At 37.0% G+C, this 15,552-nt stretch overlaps 1 protein-coding gene across 9 annotated transcripts in view; it reads right to left on the bottom strand.

The window, feature by feature from the left end:
- Positions 1 to 552: 552 nt before the first annotated feature.
- disp1 (dispatched homolog 1 (Drosophila)) overlaps positions 553 to 15,552 on the bottom strand; it is a 120,300-nt gene continuing 105,300 nt past the window's right edge. For all 9 annotated transcript variants that reach the window (XM_015350877.2, XM_015350930.2, XM_015350961.2 and 6 more), the window contains 6 exons: positions 15,336 to 15,365; positions 12,698 to 12,821; positions 11,616 to 11,743; positions 9,264 to 9,361; positions 8,514 to 8,611; positions 553 to 6,056 (listed from right to left, as the gene is read on the bottom strand). In XM_015350877.2, the coding sequence (XP_015206363.2) occupies positions 2,457 to 6,056; positions 8,514 to 8,611; positions 9,264 to 9,361; positions 11,616 to 11,743; positions 12,698 to 12,821; positions 15,336 to 15,365 (4,078 nt within the window). In that variant the 3' untranslated portion in view covers positions 553 to 2,456. The remainder of the gene's footprint in view (positions 6,057 to 8,513; positions 8,612 to 9,263; positions 9,362 to 11,615; positions 11,744 to 12,697; positions 12,822 to 15,335; positions 15,366 to 15,552) is intronic.

The following is a 15,552-nucleotide window of genomic DNA, read 5'->3' as shown; positions in this document are numbered from 1 at the left end:
TCACCACGTGTTTTTATTTGGGGTCGTGGGGAGCCTAACCTGGCAAGTAACAGCCGCAGCACAGGAACGGGACTCCAGTTCATTGCAGCACATTTCCCCCAGTCGAAATCTTTTTGCTCTATGTATCTCCTTTCTGGTACCTAACCCTATTGTATAGTAGGGACCCCCATGTACACTATCACTATATACAGTACTGTGTGCATATACACTGTATTGTAATAGGTACCGCTGCATCCTTGACATCCTGGGGAGACAACCTGGGACTAGAACAGTTGATCCCAGTGCCAGATGTTGCAGCCCCTGCTCAAGGGTAGGGGAGGTGGGCAGAAAGGGAGGGGCTGACAGCAGCTCCTCTGCAGCCCCAAAGGCTGTGCCTCCTACCGAGGGCTTTGAATAGTCCGACAGAACAGCTGCCTTTTCTAAATGTGAAATTCAGTATTTTTTTTCTTGCAGGCATTAGATTAAGAAAACCATACAAATTCTGAGCTACCTGCCCATTCATGTACCCAGTACAAAAAAAAGTACAAGACGTATGGATAAATTAAACAAGACTTTTATAATTGAATGGAAAACTTTATTACAGTCTTTTGATTCTTAGTAAACCTTCCATTGTAGAACACCTAAGCAATATATGCCATTTCATTTTGAATGTTGTATACACATATATAACTTAAGAACATTTAAAATTCATGTTATTGATTCCCTTTTTTCCTGGAAAAAGAAGACAGCTAGACTTTTTTCCATAAAGTGGCTGCAACGAAATGTCACCGCTAGTACTCTGAAGACACATTTCAAATGAAGGAACTGTAAATGTAAATAAAGACTGAATAAATAAATAAAAGTGATTTCTTTGTGTATCACAAGTGAGGAGTTTAAGTTTGGGAAACTACAGCACATTAATTACACCGCACTTAAATTAGTCATACAAAAGCAGACACATTATTATTCAGTTGTTGAGCAAATTCCCCTGTTCACTTTAAGATCTCTTCAGAAATTTTGCATGTTACCTTACAGGTTTATTTTTTAATAAATAATTTTGAAAAGATTACTTTAATTAAATACAGTTTTCACTTTTCTCTTCTATTTTTACTTCATTTGACAGTGGTTTTGGGTGACTAGTTCCAAGGTAAACAACCAGATACAGTAATCTATCTCATCTAAGAAACATGATGAAGCAACTCTCTCAACTTGTATTTCACGGTGTTTTAACCATGAACCTCTAACTACTGTCAACTAAAATTTTTAAAAGAAAGCAGACCAATGAAATACTAGCAAATTAAAATAAAGGTCTTTCTGTTGCTGAAGATCTTACTTTTCGAGAAGTATCATTGGAATACTCTGGAATCCAACATTAAACATATCTGTATTTTAATATGGAAAGATCCTGAGCAATGCTTACAACTGAAGACACTGGGCCCCTTCTTAAGCGCAGAGCATTTTAAGTCTAGGAATTCAATACCTGTCAGTATTAACTATAAGTAAAGCCCTAAAGGCCTCCAACAACCTACCATGGCTGCTGGTTACCGGATTTGTGAGTACAGTGGTATATTATTGTTGTTTTTGTAGTGTCAGTTAATTTGACAAAACCCACACTTAAATATGTATGAAATCCCCATAAACCACTTCAGCAACATCACTAAGCACAACAAAGAACAAATGATTAAGATTTTTTTTTTAAGCTGGTGAAATTTGATAACAGAAGGATACAAAACCTAAGTCATGAAAAAAACAAATCAATATGAATGTGGGGCTTTGAAAAGTAATAGTTGCTTTTCCAAGATCTGTTCTGATCAAAGCTTCTAGGTTTTGGAAGAATGAAATATTCTCTCAGGGTTCAAATATTTTTTTAAAATGCACTAGTAAATCAAACTTCAAGCATATTTTCAAAGGTCATGGCCATGATTTGTTACATTTTAGCAGATTCTTGGGGAAAAAAACACTCTAAATGAAGCACACTCCCACACTGCGTTTTGAAAAATGGACAAGATACTCTCAGTATTCCAGTTTCCTAAACTAAATGTTAAACATCAGAGATGACCATACATCTATCACAAAAGGAGGTAAAATGAAGTCATTACACAGGCAATCTGCCATGAGAAAAAAAAACCATCACCAATGAGTGTTACTTATTAATTCCAGTCCCAGAAGAAACATTTACTGTACTTCAGCCCATTTATAAAAGGAAGTCTAGCTGCCCCACAATTCCATTTTTAATTAAGGACTTCTGCAAATTATACCAAGCAGCTTTTTTAGATTTTTGCATGTTAAAAGATCCTGATCACTTGTCCAATGATTGTTAAAACAATATCCTGATAAAAATGTTTGTGAAAACAAAGAGACTTAATTGCTTGTACAGGATAATTTTGGTCTGTGAAATCCCAGATATTTATTAAGAAGGAACACATCAATTCATGGCGATATATTGAGTTTTATTGTTAGAAAGTCTTGGATTCAGGTTAACATAAACTTTCAGATGAAGGTTGTGAACTTATTGAGAGAGCAGGCACATTGGCTTCAGAGGTTGGAATTGAACAGTCAACAGAATTGCACTTAACTTTCAAAGTTCTGTTAAAATAGATTTTTTCAGGTGAGACTGCAGGTGTCTTGCTTTTACACTGAGGACTGGTTAGATCTTTCTTCACCTTCTCATGGGTAACGAAAGTAGTTTCTGACTGTTCAAGACCATCAGACATCTTTTCATTGGGATCATTTTTCTCCAACTCCCAGCTTTCTGTGTTTTGACCACTGATTTTGTCTCTATCTGGGCTTCCTGTGTCATTGCCCTGCACTTTCCAGTTTTGTGTTTCACCACACTGAGAAGCTGCGGCTCCACTTTGTGTCTTAGTGGAATCTACAATTCTGTCAATTACTGGGTTGGTGCTGTCAGAAAGAGTTCTTAGGGCGTCCTCTGCACACCTAGAGCTCTGAGTTTCTGAAGCCTGATGTTCACAGGGTTGCTGGTGGAGCTGGTGGACTGAATGTACACAGTAGTTTCTCAGGTGATAGCTATGAGATGCATGTCTCTTTGCTCTCCCTTGTGAACAAGAGTGGTAGTGAGGGTGGGCATGATGAACATAATGCACGTGACATTCCATAGAAGCATGCATTTTATCGACGGGAGACATTGGACTTTGAACTTTTAATGAATTAGCAGCAGAAGAAATGCACTGGGCACAAAAGGCATCTCCAATTTGTGAATGAGAATGAGGGCTCCATTGCATGCCTACACATTGGTGTGGGTCTCTTACATTACAGTTTGTATTATGTGTAGTATAATGGCATACATGGGCCTGGTCTAAAGGAGTCTTAGGTCCCTTCTCAGGAGCTCCACTTTTTTCAGCCTCTGCTTTGTTACTGGGTATGTGCATACAGTTCTGAGTGGGTCTTCCATTGTGTAGTCTGGAGCTCATTTTTGCTTCTTCAGATGGTGCCTTCTCAACGGTCCCACTGCTGGACGCTAAAGGCTCTAGTTCATAGTGCTCATGTTCAACCTCAGTATTTCTGGCATCCAGCTGATACTTACTCATTTGGCACAACTTACTTTGACTTCTGGTGGCAGGAGCTGCTGAAGTTCTTTTGGAAAATGCTTGGCACTGTAACTTTTTGGGCAGGGGAATCTGACCACAGGTACCTTGCGGTCCCAAACATCTGCACATACACTGGAAGAAAAAAGTGGCAAAAGCCCAGCTGATGCACATGATGAGCATCATGAAGGTCCCCAGCTGAGTGTAGGCCAGGACGGTGGATGGCATCATCATTGCACCAGCAACAAATGTTGTCAGAGCAGCCATGGCAATAGCAGATCCCATCCGACTCAAGGAGAAAACCACCTTGCCCTCTCTGTCTGGCTCTGGTGCGAGGCGATAAGCCACCCCATAATGGACAGCAAAATCCACTGACAGGCCTACAGCAACAGAAATGGTCACCGACTCCAATACATTGAGCTCCCATCCAAGAAGCACTAACGAACCTACTGTGACAAATATTGTTCCAGCAATAGATAAAATGGCATAAAGACTTATTATAATGTTCCATGTTGTAAGCAGCATTACACTGAAAGCAACTGCCACAGACAGTCCCATAGCAATTAGAGTGCCATCTGATAAACTGTCCTGCAAGTCATAGAATTCCAGGTTGCTCACAAACCACCCAGAGCTCAGGCCTTCAGGGGCAGTCTGGAGTTCCTCCTTGATCCAGCTGTCTACCTCCCGGTAGAACTGATGCATCTTTTCATAAGCCAGTGTGAAAAGATAAGTGCTCTGAAACTCCAGTACAACACCCCTGATTGTATCATTGATATCAAACCTGGGTCCCGGAGTCTTGCTATCTAAATGATACCCAGTACTTCTTTCAAGTTCCATGATTGCTCTCTTTATACAAAGCTCAAAGACTTCCTGCTTGTAGGGGAATGTGGACTGGCTGCAGCATGGGTACACTGTTGCCTCATCGCAGTCTTGATTGTCCATCCACTGCTTAAACGTCTCAATGAAACAGCTTGTGAAATCCTGCTCGTCTGTTTGGTAAAAGAAGCTCTGGTTTCGCAACTTTTGGCAGAAATTTAAAATCCAAACCTGCGATGCTGGGCTGGCAATATTAAAGTGGCTATCCAGTGTTAGTTTTCCTTTGTTTTTGGGATTAAGTGGATCTCCATTGTCTTCTGGAATGATCCCCCAGATAATTGTAATGGGCATGTGGAGTTCTTCTCCATGGTGGACTCTTTCAAACATGAAGAGCTTCTTGTATTCAGCGTCATAACGTTCAAAAGGATGGGAAGACCTAAAGACCTGGAACTCGGACAGCTCAAGAGAAGGCAACTTCATTTTGGGGTTTACACAAACAACGTAAGCCCCACCTACTGTGATGGCAAGGAACCAAAACAGCCAAATGTAGCGGAACTTGATTACAATACAAGGGAGAACTTTCTCAAAGAATATCCTTGAGGCTTCAGACACTGTGAAGAGGAACTTATTAATCTTTTGGCACAGCAAAGTCCAAAAGCTTTTGGTGTTGTACACCCTCTGCTGGGGAGTCTTGTAGCATGTAAAAATGTTGAGCAGGTATCGTTCATGCAAAACAACAACTGCTGGCAACCAGGTTACCATTAAAATATAATTGACTAGTATAGCAGTGCCGGCATACACACCAAAGCACCGGATTGCTGTTATGTTACTGACATAATTAGCATAGAAGGCAGCTGCTGTGGTGAAACTAGTAACAAACATAGAGAGGGCAGCATGCTGCAAGGTAATCCCCACTGTCTCTGACAACTCAGAGTTGGGCTTGTCAAATTTAGTATAGTTCCAAACATCACACAGGACAAAGGCATCATCTGCTCCAATGCCAACAAGGATGATAAGTGCCGTGAGGTTCATAAAGGGGAAAAATTCAAAGCTAAACACTATGCGATATAGGAAGTAAGAGACAATCAAGGAGCTTATGATTGCAAACATAGTCATCAAGGTGATAAAGACTGACTTAGTGTACACACACATGACCAAAAGGACAATCACAATTGCAATGGCAGGATACACAGTATCCGTTAAAAGGTAATCTTGGAACAAATTATGCTTGATTCCAAACTCGATCCCAGTTATTGTTGTGATGCCATCAGAACAGTTCCAGTTTTCAAAATTGTCAAGGTAAATGTTCATCATGGTTTCTCCCTTTTCAGTTGGGGAAAACAACATGCTATATTTTAAAGCTGGCATAACATAATCTGTAGTTTTTGGACTCAGAAAGTCCTTATCCACTAGAAAGTGAAGAATCTGATAAACTGCATTGTATTTTGTGCACTTCCGAGGCACATTAGAACACTTCAATTGGTCTTTTCTTCGAGCTGTCATATCCCAGCAGTCTGGTCCCAGTGTGCCATTGTAGTAGTATTTGGAACAAGAGCGGAGTATTTTTAGGGTATGAGAAACATCACGGTCTGTAATTTTCTGACATGAGGATCTGTTGTTTAAGATGGCAATATAGTTGCCCAGAGTCCAGCTTGGGCAGCATGAGGCATGAGAGGTGCGCTGGCACAAATCCCAGTACTGTGGATGTGATCGAACCTGTGTTAGAAAGCAGAACAAGAGTTAAGAACTACTATATTGCAACAAGAAAAAGGGAACAGCAAGTTTTTCCACACCTGTGGGAATCCTTTTGCTTTTTGAAATATTTCTGGGGAGGATTGTAGTACTTTTTGATGCAGTAAGGCCAAAAGTTAAACTACCAAAAAAGATGGAGAACTAATTTAACAAGGCACACTTTATCCTTAATTATGTATGTCTCGGTTTCCATATCAGATATAGCTCCAGTCTCTGGGTGGAGACCTGGTCTTTTGGGAAGACCAGATCTCTCTGTGGATGAGGGTGGAGTTTGATAAGATATTGCTGATTTCTGGAGCTGTGGTTGCTATAAGCTTTTTGAATGCCAGAGAAGGAACAAGATTTTGTGAAAGTGACGCTTAAAGGGAGTTTTAGAGTTGTTAGTATAATGTAAATATTTGGGCCAAAGACACATGTAAATAAAGCACCTTAGCACATTTTTTAAACTCCTCATTTATATAGTCCTACTTTCTGAGCATGGGTGCACACCTACAGTAAGTAATACAAAAAAACTACTATTATAATCTGCAGATGCTCCTGAAGGAGGTGTGTATGTTCATGAAAAAAAAACTGCTGAGTCATTTTAGAAGAATCAAATCCCAGTCTTCAGGGGATGGGGGATCTTGTGCTTTTCTTGATCGGTAAGTGGGCATTTAACACCTTCATTTTCAGACATTTCATTCATGTGCAATTCAGTGGATAATTAGTTAATTCTACAAAAACTAAGAGCTCTTAAATAAAAAGAGTTATAAATGAGAAAAGACCATTTGGTCCATTTTGCCTATTGAAGTCATTTGTACTGATGGCTTTGTACAACAAGATGGCTAGGTAACTTGTTCTTGGGAGCTTGTTCAACCTTCTGTGATTCTCATGTCCTTATTTATGAAAGTCTTAGGTCCTTATTGATCTTTTATGAAGACCTTATTTTTAAATGCATAGACTATTCATAAAACATGAGGTCTTAATAGTAGAATTCTGACAACCAATAATTTAAATGTTGTGCTTTTCAATATCTATCCTAACATTTCAATGGCCTTTTTTATTGATCACACACCTTATCTATAATACGCAAATGATATGTCAACAGATTCCCAAGTCTTTTTCATACATAGCCTCTCAGTGTTTCCCATTTTGTAGCTATAGTTTATGTTTCTGCTACCCTCATATAATACTCTGTACTTGCCTAAACATTTTTTCAAAGCATTTAATCAGTCTTGAAATTTATCTGAAACTCCTACCGTGTTTGCCAGTTCTCCTATATTGCTTTGCAAAGTACAGTACACCAGAGTTTAGAGATCATTAAACAATTTGAAAAGTACTCGTCCTAGCACAGATCCCTGAGGTACTCTGCTAATTACCTCATTGACCCTTTATCTGTACTTTATGAATATCTTTTTGAAAATGTAATGTGAAAATTGGTTGGTGCTTGTTTGAGGAACTCCACAAAGCTACTGTAGTTAAGCAAGACCTAACTTTTCTAAATTCATGGTGATTATCCCCTAGGATTATATGTTAATATAATCTATATAATATAGTTGATCCTCTAGTTTAATTCCAATTATTGGTTCAACTCTCTTACATGTAACATAAATCAGACTTACTAGTTAAAATTTTTATGGATGGGCAATATATTAGCAATCCTCCATTGCATGGGTACTATCCCCATCTCAAATGATTGTTGGAAGAGTAGTTTCAGTGTGTGATGTGTTGTACTGTATCTCTTTCATTAAGTACAAATAGTGGAATACCATCAGAGATTTGTTAAACCCAAGTGCTTCTGGTACACAAAATACTGTACTTCTTCTATGTTACTAATATTAATACATAATGTGTTCCTTCTGCCGCCCCAGGCATTATTTTGCTTTCTTTCTTCGTAAACACCTGCACTAAACTGTCATTTATATATCCACATTTACGTACTGCAATACTACTTTCCCTTTCACTGTCTAGATCACTGATATTCACTCTTGGTCCTGGAGGGCCACAGTCCACCAAGTTCTATATTAACTTAAAGTCCTCAATGAATACAGACCAGGGTGAAATGAAAATGAGAAAACATAGTGAACTTCCAGGATGGGGACTGAATATCGGTGTTTACTGTACCATTATAATCCTGGATACATTGCACCTCAGCCATTACTATTTGTGCTGTTATAATAGTGAAAGAGTCTTTTATTATGTGCCTTTTAAGAACAATTATGTTTTCCCTACATTTTGGGAATCTATGTTGGAATCCATTGCACAGGAATTTTAATATTGTAAAGAGAAGACCTTGAAAAACATTGAAATAATTGATTCCAGGATAACACACAGCATTCCAACTATTAAAGTGAACACAATCCAGAGAAATTATTGAACACTATCATATCCAAGAAGTCAAAGAGAACACTTTAAACAAAACATTTAAAGAGGTTAACTTACTCGTGCATTATCTAGATTGCACATTGATTTAATTGCTTGAATGCTCCACAAATTCTTTCCTTCAGCAGATGTGAAGACCAGTCTGGAGTACTGATCACCTGTTGGACACAAGCACAATATTTTAAGTTGTCTCTTACTGTGCATTTGTTGAAGAAGTAAAATCCTAAAGCCACTATATAAATACTAGGAAAAATTCAATGGAAACCACACAATACTGTCAACAGATCATGCATCACACATTCATGCAAATGTTGCAGGAGAGTGCAAGAGATCTGCAAATCTTACAGCGAGGAGTCAATGAAAGTCAACACTTTAAAAGCATTTAAATATGCCTTGGAATGCCACTATAACAAACTAACCAATCATCTTCTTACTGCAATCATAAGAAAGTGACACACAGTATAGCGTATGAATCTGGTGTCGAAAAGTACTACTTTTTAATATAAAATCTCTGAAATGAGGCACACTCAATTGTCTCACAATTGCAACAAGCCCTGCATGACTTCTACTCATTTTTTTTCATTACAACCTTCTCTATTGGGAGGTTTAATACAGAGAAGTATAACCTACACAATAAATTCCATCCTCATAAGTTACCTTGTTTTCAAGTGCTATTTTTGTATGCAGAAAAGCAGAATACAAAGTATTATATCCATTACAGTGCATAATATTAGAGTTATTGTAGTGTGCAGTTTTATAATATGATAATCTAATGTATGATCAGCAAATCTGGCATTCTGATTTACCTACCAGGTACATCACAGAAGAAGCTGTCCTTGCTGAAATCCCATTCTGCTTGTCTTTTATCTCTTTCATAATGATCATCTGACCACCTGTCTTCTTGGTGACTACAAGTATGAAAAAGCCAACTTCAAGTTATTCAGAGACAGGGGAAAAAGCCATTACAGTATATTAACTTTTGACAGTACACATGAATATATTCAATTAGATTTATATTTTCCTTATCATGAGAAACATGTTAACTGTTCTGTATTAATGAAGACAAAAATGGATGGGAAAATAGATAACAATTGATAATCGACACCCCAAAACAAGAATGAAATAGAGACTGGTGTGAAAAAGTATTACCCATTGTTCTACTGTTTTATTTACAGTTTTTCCTTCTTCACACACAAAAAAACAAAGATATGTTAATTACCTAATAAAAACATTTTGTTTAGGCTAACAAATCCTGACAGATCTGTATTTTATTTTAAAAAATGTAGCTATCCAGCTTGATGACTACAAACCTAGGACAACAAGTCAATTAGATTTGATTCAGACGTGAATTATTAGTGACTATAACACTTCATTTATACACTGCTTTTAAAATATGAACCACTTTACACAATACGAGTTAAGAATTGCTAAATCACAAGCTGGGTTTCCTCTCACTTAAAATAAGTTCTATTAATAGCTATCAAAGCTGTCATAATAGTAGAAATACATACAATGCCTTCAGAAAGTATTCAACCACCTTGGATTTTTTTTACAATTTGTTAAATTGTACACTCAAAGAGGAATACAGTACATATACAGCATATGGAATTTTGTCTACAAATATTCATCTATAAGAGCATGGAACAATGGAACAAAAGTTCTGGAAATGTTTAATATCTAATATAAAATAATATTTTAAAATGTTGAATTGACAAGTATTCATCCCCTTTGCTATGACACTCTGAGCCAAGAGTCTGGCTGTGGTCACTTCTTTTGGCCAAAAGGATTTCAACAGAAATATACCTGTCAATCTCTCGGTTTACCAGTGCAACTCCAAAACTAGCATGAAGACCAAAGAACTGTCTGTAGAACCCAAAATAGAATTTTGAGAGGGCACAAATGTGGCGAGGTGTATAAAAAACATATCTAGGGTGTTGAAAGTTTCCAGGAAAACTTCTATGTGCAGCATTAGGAAATTGAAAGAATAAAGAAGCACCTTACCTCTTCCTAAAGCAGGTAATCCATCAAAATTGAGCATCTGGGCAAGTAGGATCTTGGTCAGAGATGTGACAAAGAACACAATGACCACCCTGACAGACCTACAGAGCTCCATGGCTGAGATCAGACAGCCTGTCCAAAGATTATAATCTCTGCACCACCACACAGATTCAGACTCCATAGGAAACTGGCTAGATGGAAGCTATCAGCAAGTCTGGAATTTGCAAAAAAGCAATCACTGAGGCAAAAGATTCTCTAATTTAAGTAATTCTAAATATGGTCTGATGAAACACAAATTGAATTTTTTTGGCCTTTGAAACTGAAATAACTATACCTGGAGAAAACTGAACAAAGCTCATCACCTGCGTAACTTCATTAAACATGTGGTAGAAGAATCATCTTAAGTTGATGCTTTTCAGTGACAGGGACCGGGGCTCTAGTCAGGATAGAGGGAAAAATGAATGAAGCCAAATACAGGCAAATCACTGAGGAGAACCTGCTTCAGACAGCAAAAGACATAACCCTGGGGCAGAGATTCAAATTCCAACAGGACAAAACAACAACATTGCAGTGGTTACAGAACAAGAAGACAAGTGTCCTTGAGTGGCCCAGCCAAAGTCCTGTCTTGAATCCCATTAAGAATCTGTGCAAGGCCAAAGAAACCATCATACTGTACTTGACAGAGCTTGAGCAAGTCTGCAAGGAAGAAAGGGAGAACATCCCCAAATCCAGATGTACAAAGCTTCTACAGAGATACCCAAGAAGACTATTTCTTTGCTCCAAAAAGTATTTGCTCCAAAAATGAGGTCCTACAAAGTTTTGACTCCAGGGATGAATACTTCAGTAAGCAAGATATTTTCATTTTTAATATTTCATTATTTTAAAAATATTTCTGCCACTTTAACTTGTTACGTACAAGTTGTGTGAGTCAAGGGGAAAATTTCTCAACCAACCAGTAATAATTCCAGTCATAACAAAAATATATGCATCTGTGGGGGTGGGTAAATACTTAATAAATGTACTGTATATAAATCATAATGGTAAACACCATACCCATGGCAAACTTTATGGAAAAGGTTAAGGATGTAAATATGTGTATTATGTCACACTTCATAGGAACAGTTCAACCACACAAAGTCAACATCTAGTACGCACACAAATTACCTTTTTGCCTGCTCATCTGCGTACTTGAAAGGATAGTTTGCAAGAGTTGCTTTGTACCCTGTGTTTTTCACCATGTTGTTCCATGTAACTAACCGCTGACCAATTTCTGTCCCCCTTGGTTCAAAACCCTGCAGTTAAGAAATTAAGACAGGAACAGAATGTTTAATGTCACTTTCTAAATGAAACAACCAAAATATTTTTTTTTATAAAACTTGACTAGCTTATCTATTCATTTAAATGTGGGCTCATGATTTAAACAATTTAAGAAAAGCATCTTTTTGTTTTGTAGATGTATTCATGTTGCCCTGTGAACATATCTATAGTCAGATGCATAAACAAAGATTAAGGTACTAATGGAGATGTACAGTAGGGGTATACCCACACATCACAATGTGAAATCTTTAAATCCAAGTATTGAGCATCTCAAAATACTATAAAAACATGTTCATTTGAAGACCTTTCTTTCAAATCCTCAGTTAGTAGTGATTTTTGACATCTTCCACTTTCACAGCCCAATCCTATATTCCAAGAGGTCAGTAGCTCTGCCACAAAGACAGATCCCTTTCCTGTTTTTCAATTGTGAACAGCTGCTGTTCCCACGGGGCAGCCACTTTGCTGCAGAGCTTTAACAGCAGGAGGGATAACAGAAACAGAAACTAAATGATGCAAAGATGATCTTAAGAAAAAAAGTCACATATTCAGTGTGTACATGTTTCTTGCCATTGAAGGTTCTCAATATTTAAGATGACGTGACAATTTATAGCATGAACCACAAGAGAATCCTCTCCAAAATCTGTAGTAAAGGGCTGATAACTCTTGAGATGTTGCAAAACATTTGTATAAATTACTATTAAATGACTGAAATCATTCTACTTGGCACTTTTATTGCTTTTAATTCAATTGCCTCACTACTTCTTGTCTATTTATTCAATGATGATTGATTTGCTGTTCATAATCTTTAATTACAGATCACAACTAAAGATAACATCAAAATGGAAATTATTTTATGAAATCTTATCTATGAAATTTTCTGTGCTGCTTTTGGTTTACATACAAGACATTGATTGTGGATTACAACTCACCAACAAGGGATCTGAGAAGTCTGGCAGGTCTGGCACTAAAATCCCCACAAGTGCACAAACCACGATAAGCACGGTACACACTCCCAGCACTACAACAGGCCAGTCAGCTATCAGTGCTGCATAACTACAAAGACCAAGAATGTACAACATTAGAATATGAAGATCAAAACCCCTTACGGAGACCTGAATTCTCCATGAAGGAAAATAAATACAAAGACTGCTGATTTACCCCAGGGAAAATCACTGTTATATGTGCAGGTCATTTTAACTGATTTTCAAATGTAAAAACACAAGAAAAAAATACACAGAAAACATTCTTAAATCGCTCTTTTCAATGAAAACATTTGTGATGAGAAATTAAAACATCCAGATTTTCTGTTTTCAAACCAGGGAAGGCTTTGGTTGATGTTGAATATCATACTTAAGTGAACTCAGGCAGGGGTTTATGTTACTGCAGAAAAAAAAATTCTGGGATAAAACACGGCAAAGATTGGATGCATTTGTGAGGAAAACCGACACTTACAAAACCCAGATGCTTTATCCAGACCAAAATGAAATGCCAGTGGTTTCACAAATATGAAATTTGAACTTTGTACGTACTGGCCTCTGGCCTTCTTTATAAGTCATTTGTAACTTACATAGTACACAAAAGTTGCACGTTTTTTATTATACATGAGTTCTTTATTGCATCTTTTCTCATGCAAGTAAACAGACAAAGGATTATTATATTTTGGCAGCACACTATGTTATCCATAGTGATCATATCTGGAAATCTGGTCACCTTACTCCTTCTAGGCAAAGCAATACTTAGAAATTTAAATGTATTTTGTCTAGGCTTAGTCATCAGTAATGTTTTAATGTATTTGTAAGTCTAACTGTAGAATACCTTTGATAAGATTCTATATTTAAATCTTATGGTTATTGTAATTAAATCTAATGCTTGGCTCCTGTAAGCTCATTTAAGCACACAAACCAAATCTTAGTTATGATGAAGAAAGACTAAGTGAGAATGATAACAAATGGTCATATTAGACAGGATCTTAATGGGATATTATTTATAACTTCTTAAATTAAATGAACACAGCTTAACAGATCCTTGAACATACCAAAATGTGTAATATCTATAAAAAAACAGCCTGCAGCTCCCTTATTTATTTCATAATCCAGGAAAACCTTTCACAGCCAATTGTTGTGAAGCAGGCTATGCCTTTTCTGTGGGAAAAGAGTAAAACTAGTGAACTACAGTGCAATTTGTCTTTGGTTCTAAAATGGGCTTTGATATAACCCATTTGGTATATAGAAAAACAGTTTAAGTTCTGCAAGACGTCAATGGAAAATGATTCACCATCTGAGAGAAAGCATTCTAAGCTTTAGATCTAAATATGCATTTATATAAAAAAAGTTTGCTTTCATATAAAGCAGGTGAATTTCTGGGATGATAAACTTTGAATTGGTGTTTTTTAACTTTAATTTTAACTTTATGGTATATTTGGTCAGATCCATTATAATGAAGTCATAATTAATATTTTAACATACGTGTTATGAATCCTGTGATTTTTAGGTGACCAAATAAATGATAAAACTGTGTGTACTAGAATTACAAATAGATGCTTAGGGAAGTATGCAGAGACTTTATATTAGTTTAATACAGTGGATATAAAAAGTCTAAACACCCTTATAGAAATTGCAGGTTTTTGTGATGTAAAGCCAGAAATCAAGATAAACCATTTGTCCTAATAATTATCTGTTTTTCTCTTGAATTTTGTTGGCTGCAAGGTCACATTAAAGATGGAAAAATGTCTGACATGATTTATCTTGATTTCTGGCTTTACATCACAAAAACCTGCAATTTCAATAAGGGTCTGTAGACGTTTTATATCCACTGTATACAGTATATATTGTATAAAAATTGCTTATCATGAACAAATTACTTCAGTTGATTTAATATTATAAGTACAAGTACTGGTAACTGATGTATCATGTTAATTGCATTTTTTAATAGATTTTAAGGGTGAACTGAAAAGAATAAAATGCAAAATTCAAAGAGGTATAATGCACACTGAACAAGACAAGACGACACCTCAGTAAATTGCTGCATCTTTTTCTAGTATGTGAAGAGATCCAAGGTGACCAAACCCCTCCCACCCAGAATCCAGATGGGGCTGCCCTTCCCCTGAGTAATATGTATCCTTGGATACACCTTGCTAACCCATGCTAAACAAAGTATAAATAAAATACCTGAACAAAAAACATGGCGTGGACTTTTTTTTTCAAACCCAGAACTGAAATTAGCTTTATTGCGAGTGTGCAGCTTTCATAAAAAGGCATCTTTTTAAAGGAGAAAACAAAATGCTGATTGATTTTCACTGCATACAAAGTACTGGAACATTCCATAGATTTTAAAACTAATCACCAGGTCCTTCCGATCATTCAAATCTATCTGGAAGCATGTCACAGCAAATACATTTCACGTGGAGGAGAAGGGCTTTGAGTTAAATGAATACTTTCATGTCGGCTCTCCTCAAGGTAGTGCTGTGACTCATTAGCAAGGAATGAGTGTTCAACTGAGTTCCGATAAACTGTCTGAGAAAAGTATCTGTTCAAATAAAAAAAAAATACAGATTTTGGCAGGACTTACCTTTTAGGGAATCGGAAAGGTCTTGCAGGGCTGGAAAACAAAGAAAGAAAATCGGGTTTAGATTTAAAAACATCCAAGGCAAACTTGAATTAAAAACAGATTTGCCTCTGCTTCTCTGCAAAAACATATGGCTGTCTCCAAATGAAAGGAGAGCCATATGCTATTTGCAGATTACGAAGAGTGCGTGTAAAATAATTTGCTATGCCAGCTAACAAGC

The sequence above is a fragment of the Lepisosteus oculatus genome, chromosome 2 (genome assembly GCF_040954835.1).
Source record: "Lepisosteus oculatus isolate fLepOcu1 chromosome 2, fLepOcu1.hap2, whole genome shotgun sequence".
Classification (NCBI taxonomy): Eukaryota; Metazoa; Chordata; class Actinopteri; order Semionotiformes; family Lepisosteidae; genus Lepisosteus; species Lepisosteus oculatus.
Note: the sequence above shows the minus strand (reverse complement) of the source record. Positions and strands in the feature narration are given on the sequence as shown.